Genomic DNA, 7999 nt, shown 5'->3' with positions numbered 1-7999 from the left:
ATTTTAAAAGGTGCAAATTTAATTTCGTTGCTTTTAAACAGAATTGTTTCAAAATTCAATTTTTAACTGTTTTCGAATTAGACAAATTGGCAGCTCCCCCAACCACCCCAACCAGGGACGTTCAGCGGCGGCCCCCAAGCATCGCCTTCCTTTCACGGTCCCACCCCAAGTCACCCGGGAACCTACTTCTTCCGCTCGAGTTTCTTTAGGGACTCAGTCTTGAGGTGCACCGTTTTTGCCCCGCCCCACACAGCACCCCTGGACATTCTTATTGGCTTTAGCCCGCCCATGTGCTCTAGTCTGGCTTCTCTGATTGGCCGACGGCTTGCCGCGAGCGAGGATGCCCGTTTCCTGGGCTACAGCGCGGGCCAGCGGAGGCCTAGGGCGGGTTGTTGACTCCTGCAAGCAGGAACCCGAGCGCGGCGGGCGCGGCGGGCGCGACGGGCGGGCGCGACGGGCGGGCGCGACGGGCGGGCGCGACGGGCGGGCGCGACGGGCGGGCGCGACGGGCGGGCCGCCGGGCTCCTGGACTTAGTCCCCGGGCGCCATGGCCAGCGTCCACGAGAGCCTCTACTTCAACCCCATGATGACCAATGGGGTGGTGCACGCCAACGTGTTCGGCATCAAGGACTGGGTGACGCCGTATAAGATCGCGGTGCTGGTGCTGCTGAACGAGATGGGCCGCACCGGCGAGGGCGCCGTCAGCCTCATGGAGCGGCGGAGGCTCAACCAGCTGCTCCTGCCGCTGCTGCAGGTGAGCGGCCCCCACCGGCTCCCGCTCATTCAGCAAACCTTTACTGAGCACCTGCTCTGTGCCGGACACCGCACTGGGCCCGGGGGGGGCGGGGCACGAGTGTTCATCCGATACTCTTTAAGCGCCGGAGGACCTAAAAAAAAAAAAAGGAGTTAATACCACCTACTAATAACGAGTACTTACCATCCATCGGCAGGCGCTTTACATGCATTTTTTTGCAGGTTCATATTTGGCTCCAGCATTTCTTAGCTGAGTGACAGGGGGAAGAATTCTTTTCTCAGATCGTCCGTCTTCTCTGGAAAAGGGGCTACACGTAGTCCTGAGCGTTGGAGACAGGTGAATGGAGGACCGCAATAAGTAGTAGTAATGACCTAAAACTAACAGTGGACCTTGAATACTTAACTGTTAAGCACTTTACATGTTTTTAAAAAAATTTTTTAAATAAATTTATCTATTTGAGAGAGAGAGAGCATGAGCAGGGTGAGGGGCAGAGGGAGAAGCAGACTTCCCACTGAGCAGGGAGCCCGACGTGGGGCTCGATCCCAGAACTCCAGGATCGTGACCCGACCGGAAGGCAGACGCCCAACCGACTGAACCACCCAGGCGCCCCAGTACTTCACGTGTTTTCTTTCATTTCACAGACTCAGGTTATAGCGTCACCACTTACTAGCGGTGCGACTGGGGCAAGTTCCATAACCTACTTGGGTCTCTGGTTTCTCTCTGTAAAATGGGGACAATAATTAGAAACTATGTTTTTCGAGGGTTGTATTAAATTAGAAGATCCGCGGACACTGCTTCACAGTTTGTGGCATACAGTGAAATGCTGAGTGTTAGCTGTTTTCATTTTAATGTATTTTCATAGGACATGTACCTTCTTCTATATCAGTTATGGTTTTTCTCATTTGTGTGGTTTTATGATTAATGAATCTCCTCTAACTAGACTACTATAAGGGCCGTGTTTTGTCCTACTTTTGTTCACTCTTGTATTTGCAAAGCTTAGTAGAGCGCCTAAATAAAAGTATGGAATAAGTGAAATGGGATATAGCCCTTGTGGCAGATGGATGTACTCAGGGGAATGGGGAGGACTCAGGAAGTGGAATGTTAGTAAGCTGGAACTTGATGAGCAGTTGTCTGTTGAGCAGTGGTGGCAGAAACAAAGATCTGGGGTCTTGGGCCCCCACATAGCAATACACCTGATAAAGGGTTTTTTGTTTTTTTAAGATTTATTTATTTGAGATAGAACGTGTGCACGCGCAGGGGGAGGGGCAGAAGTAGAGGGAGAGGGAAAGAATTTCAAGCAGACTCCCCGCTGAAGGCAGAGCCCAATGCAGGGCTCCATCTTAGGACCGTGAGATCATGATCTGAGCTTAAACCAAGAGTTTGCCACTTAACTGACTGAGCCACTCAGGCGCCCCTAAAGGGCTTTTTAAAAATATATCACACATGGGCGCCTGGGTGGCTCAGTCGTTAAGCGTCTGCCTTTGGCTCAGGTCATGATCCCGGGGTCCTGGGATCGAGGCCCGCATCGGGCTCCCTGCTCCGCGGGAAGCCTGCTTCTCCCTCTCCCACTCCCCCGGCTTGTGTTCCCTCTCTCGCTCTCTCTGTCAAATAAATAAATTAAAAAAAATAAAAATAAATAAATAAATAAATAAAAATATATCACACAGGCTGCCTGGGTGGCTCAGTTGGTTAAGCGTCTGCCTTTGGCTCAGGTCATGAACTCCAGGTCGTGGGATCAAGCCCCACATCGGGCTCCCTGCTTCTCCCTCTGCTTCTACCTCTCCCCCTACTTGTGCTCTCTCCATCTCTCTCTCAAATGAATAAATAAAATCTTTTAAAAAATTACACACACACACACACACACACACACACAGAGCCTGTATTAGTTGGGGGAGAGAAGGGGTACTGAGGACACAGATTAAGTGGCTTACCCAGTTGGTTGAATACAAGGAATGGGGCCTCCATTACTTGTAGCTCCCAGTCCTAGCCACATTACTATTATTACAAGTATATTTTCCCCATTATTGAAATAAAAGTCATAATACTGAAAGATTTAGTAATAGAGAAAAGAAACAAAACAGTACTTGTGTTTTAACTCACATCTTTCTGCCTTTGCTCATGCTGTTTTTTCTGGCTTAAATTATCCTTTGTGGTTCTTTGGCTAAATACCACGTGATCTAGTAATGTTCCAACCAGACTCCCAATTCCTTTGCTTAACATTTCGCTTTAAACATTAGTTAATTTTTAAAAATTAGTTAGTATTTAATTACTCAACTAATACACAAAAATTTATTGTAAAAACTTCAGCTGATACTAAAATTAATGGAGTGAAAGGTTATGGTTCTTCATGTCATCCAATCCTTTTCCCTTTCAGAGATTATCACTGTTAATGTTCATTCATTCAACTATTTATGGAGTCACAGGTCAGAATAGATCTTTCTATGCTGCTGAATATTGATCCTGACAGTGTTTTTCTCCTGTGAGTGACCCAAGCATATTATAAATAGTTGGTAGAGGGAGTGGAGCCTGTGGGTTGAGGAAAATATTGCACCAGCTGTGCCCAGAACTGAGTATGACAGCTTTATGATTATGGGAAAACAAATTCTTAAAACTTTTTTTCTATTCCAAAGATGCTTTCTGTGGGGTGGCCATTAAGTCTAGAAATATAGATAATACAATTTTGTCATTCTTTGTAATGTACAATAAACCATTTATTAAAGATTTGCCCGGTTTCCAGAAAAAAAAAAAAAGAATAGATCTTTCTAGACCTTTTGCTAAATCCATGTGTATATAAATAGGTAGAAGCATATGACTGTAAGGATAGATATGTATCCTTTTAATTTAATTTTGCTTGAATTAAAATTTTTTTCTTTTTTTTTTTTAAAGATTTTATTTATTTATTTGACAGAGAGAGACAGTGAGAGAGGGAACACAAGCAAGGGGGGTGGGAGAGGGAGAAGCAGGCTTCCCGCTGAGCAGGGAGCCTGATGCGGGGCTCGATCCCAGGACCCTGGGATCATGACCTGAGCCAAAGGCAGGCGCCTGACGACTGAACCACCCAGGCGCCCCTGAAAAATTTTTTTACATAAATAAAATTCTATTCTACAGCTTGCTACTTTCACTTAACCAGTCTTGGAGATCTTTCCATGTCAGCACATTTGAATAGAGCCACCTCATTCTTTTTAACAGCTGCATTGTATTCCCCAATAAGAAAAGATATATAACTCCTAATTTTAATATTAAAATAAGTTTATAACTTATTATAAGTTATAGATTAACTATTGATAGACTTATAGATTCTTTTCAGTTTTTCATTTCAAACAATGCATGCCGAACATACCTTCCCCAGAAGTGAAATTGCTTTCCACTTCTAAAATCGGCATATAATGTCAACTCACTCTCCAAAAAAGATTCAGTGTTTAGTTTTTGTTTTTTTTTTAAAGATTTTGTTTATTTATTTGACAGAGAGAGACACAGCGAGAGCAGGAACACAAGCAGGGGGAGCGGGAGAGGGAGAAGCAGGCTTCCCGCTGAGCAGGGAGCCCGATGTGGGACTCGATCCCAGGACCCTGGGATCATGACCTGAGCCGGAGGCAGACGCTTAACGACTGAGCCACCCAGGCGCCCTCAGTGTTTAGTTTTAAACCTCAGTTAGATCTTAATCTTCTTGACAGCCAAGGTTGCATACTCTTTGTCTCTACTGGTCCCTTCTATGGACTTGGGCACATAATATGCCTACTTTACAAGGTTTTGGGAAGGATCAAATGAGATTATGTATGTGAAAAATAGGACACCTGTGTTTGAATAATGTTTTCCAGTTTACAAAGCACTTAGCCTTTTCTTACTCTTTCTTTGTCACAAATGAGGGAGATGGTTATGATTATCTACATTTTACTGATGAAGAAAGCTAGCTTTGCCATGATTACAAAATAAAAAGGAAGGGCAGGTCCTCGGACTACAGAGTCTATGCTTTGTTTCCATTTTAAACCTTTCCTCCAACTAACCAAGAGTGCTTTGCAAATGTGAAGTATTCCTTTAGCGTTTTAGATTGGTTGTTTTCTCTTTGTGACTTGCGATTTCACATTTGGAATAATTGTTAAAGCAGAGGGGTTGATAAACAAATTCATGTTTACTGTTTATCATTCTCCAGCTCCTCAAAATTTTTCTGTAACCTCCCTGTCTTCTTTATCCAGGGCCCAGATATTACACTGTCTAAACTGTACAAGTTAATTGAAGAATCTTGTCCCCAGCTGGCAAATTCAGTACAGATCAGGTAAGCTTCCATTCTTTCTGTATATGTGAAAATATGTTTATGTAGATGAAAATTAGGAAAATGCACGTGGTAATGAATTCTCTAAAAATATATCTTTGTTACTCTTGGTTTTTCTAAGTACTTTACTTCTTTTTTTGAAAAATGGTTAACATTAAACATACTGTTTCAAAATTTATTTTTCTATATGGATCTACCTTGTTCTCTTTGTTGCAGAGAATTCCATTTTTGCTGGTTGATGTGTTACTTTGACACATTTTGTGATCAAGAAAACATGAGCAGTGATGCTTTTTAGAATAATGAGAGTGACATTTTGGATTGTCAAGCTTGTTTTATGTGCCACCATTTTATATGAATCTCTGAATTGCTTTTAAAATAGATTTATTGGAGATAATTGTGGAATGTGAAACATGAGAAGATGTTCAGAGGGACTTCCTAAAATACGCACCTCAATTTTCTCATTCAGAATCAAACTGATGGCTGAAGGCGAATTGAAGGATATGGAACAATTCTTTGATGACCTTTCAGATTCTTTTTCTGGAACTGAACCGGAGGTTCACAAAACGAGTGTAGTAGGTATGACGCTCTTCTAAGGAGAGCAGAGAATGTTTTCATTGAAGTGAGCAGCTTTCTAAGTCACGTCTATCATGACTCTGCCATTTCTGAACAAACACAGTGGGGTGTTGGACATGTTTTAGTTTGTATTTATTGCCTTGCCATTTTGTCCTATGTTTAAGTAACTGTCTTATGGAAAAGCATCTTCTGTTTTGTCTGTAATAGTCCCAACTATTAGCCTGGTCCTGGGGGCTTTTAGGGTTTCTCACAGTTCTTTGGATTCCTTGTCTGCATTGTATGACTCTAAGTCAGGGTCACCAACTAAACTTTTATAAAAAGAGGCAAGTAAGAATATATCATTGCTATAGTTTATAAGGTGGGGGCATACATGAAACTTCTTGAGGCTTTTCTGTTAGGTTTATATCCCCGCTCCATTGTTTGGCTTTTTTGCATGGTAGTTTTTATGTTACTCAACATCAGCTATTATATTATCTCCTGTGTGCCAGGCTTTAGACTTACAAGATAGACAGGGACCTTCCTCTATGGAGATCACATACCGGTAGGGTGGGGCCAGATGGTGAAAAGTAAACAAATAAATAAAATAATTTCAGATACTTCCAATAGCCACAAAAAAACATATTAGATGGATAAAGATGATGGAATGTGGGGGTAGGGGGTTGGGGTGGGGACTGAGCCCTGAATAAGAAGAGGAAACCAGTTTTGTAAAAGATGGGGGAAGAACATTCTAGGTGGAGGGGATAGCAACTGCAAGTATCTCTTTTTGATTCTTTTGAAGGAAGAATTGGAAGAAATAGTATCAACTTTGTGTAGCCTGGATTTCAGCTAATGCCTTCACTTGTGTATGTCTTATTTTGTAGGTTTATTTCTGCGCCATATGATCTTGGCCTACAGTAAGCTTTCTTTCAGTCAAGTGTTTAAACTGTACACCGCCCTTCAACAGTACTTCCAAAATGGCGAGAAAAAGACAGTGGAGGATGCTGATATGGAACTGACCAACAGAGAGGAGGGTGAAAGAAAAATGGAAAAAGAAGAACTTGATGTATCTATAAGGTAATTTGGGTTTTTTGGGTAGGCATCCCTTTCCTGTGAAATAGTATAATTACAGGCATAGTAAGTCCTCATTCATTCAGATTCATGTGCTGCGTGCTATCCTTTTGCCCCTCCAGATCCAAGAAATTGACCCATGTGGGCTGTATCAGTGGGCTCCTTGCCTTCTGATTTCTGATTGGGAGGCAGTAATGGGCCAAGGAGATTGGGGTCAGGCTGTTGATCCACTGGCTCCCTTCCTTCAGGGCCATGGTAGACTGGCTGTGGGGTCACAGCTTCTATTAGGTGGTCCTCTTTGCATTCTTCTGGGGTCTGGGAACTAGGAAGATTTCCCAGGCCTGGGGTGTAAGGTGCCCCACTGTTACCAGTCCTGGGGACTGTATTGTCCCTTACGGCTTCTCTGTCTCCTGCCCCGAGTTTCATAAGTGGTCCTTTATAACTCTTCTCACATCGCCCCATTTGAATGTGCCGTTTGTTTCCTGCTGGGACCCTCCCTGACTGATAGTGTTCCTTATGTCAGAGTGAGTTAACAGTTGGTTAATTCAGTGAAAATGGATGGCGTGCCTATTAAAGTTTAAGTATGGGGCACGGGGTGCCACTGCTCACCTAGTTGTTGAAGCTCAAAACCTAGGAGTGCCCCTGGTTCCTCCCTCTCTGTCACCCCGACAACCAGGCCCTCAGCCCAGTCGGTTGTTCCTCCACGACAGTTTGGACTTAGTTCACTTGTCTCCATCACCACTGCTGCCCCTGCAACCCCGGCCCTGCGTCTCCACTAAGGCTGGACTTCTCTGGCCTCCTTGCCTCCGCTCTTGTCTCCCTGCAGTCTGGTTTTCATGCAGCATCCAAGGGAAGCCCTGTGAATGTCAATCACACCATGGCACCCTTCTGCCCCAAACCTTCATGACTGTTCTTGGAATTTAGACCAGAATCCAAGCTTATCATGGCCTCAGTGCCTGTGTGATCTGGCCCCGTCATCCTCCATGCCTCTTGCTCCTTACTGTCCCCTTCACTCTCAGCAGTTCAACTGCTTGGGCTTGTTTCAGCTTCCTGTATACTCCACGCTGACCTCGGCTTCAGCTCCGGCGTCATCACACAGGCCTTCCCTGGCCACGTATCTGAAGTAATCTCCATCCCAAACACTTCCGGCTTCTTTAGTTCCTTCATGGCTCTCCTCATGGAGTAACTTTTCACATTTATTTGCTTACTTCTTTGTATCTGTGTCTTCTACCCTGGCACCCCTTCAGATCTAAGACCCTTGTCTGTCTTGCTTCATCTCATTACCAGCGCTTAGTGTAGTGCCTGCCTCATAGACCGTGTCTGTGAATATGTGCTGGAGGAACTAGTGCCTGCCG

The 7999-nt window shown here is 44.2% G+C and overlaps 1 protein-coding gene across 2 annotated transcripts in view; it reads left to right on the top strand.

Annotated features, from left to right (window-relative positions):
* Positions 1–369: 369 nt before the first annotated feature.
* The window catches only part of ANAPC5 (anaphase promoting complex subunit 5), a 40801-nt gene continuing 33171 nt past the window's right edge, over positions 370–7999 (top strand). For both annotated transcript variants that reach the window (XR_004302598.1, XM_032431397.1), the window contains exons 1-5: positions 370–430; positions 496–754; positions 4948–5027; positions 5491–5600; positions 6458–6650. Coding sequence is in view for 1 of the 2 variants with exons in the window: in XM_032431397.1 (XP_032287288.1) it covers positions 548–754; positions 4948–5027; positions 5491–5600; positions 6458–6650 (590 nt within the window). In the remaining variant the exon portion in view is untranslated. The remainder of the gene's footprint in view (positions 431–495; positions 755–4947; positions 5028–5490; positions 5601–6457; positions 6651–7999) is intronic.

Source organism: Phoca vitulina, unplaced genomic scaffold, assembly GCF_004348235.1.
Source record: "Phoca vitulina isolate PV1807 unplaced genomic scaffold, GSC_HSeal_1.0 scaffold46, whole genome shotgun sequence".
In the NCBI taxonomy this organism is placed as follows: Eukaryota; Metazoa; Chordata; class Mammalia; order Carnivora; family Phocidae; genus Phoca; species Phoca vitulina.
Note: the sequence above shows the minus strand (reverse complement) of the source record. Positions and strands in the feature narration are given on the sequence as shown.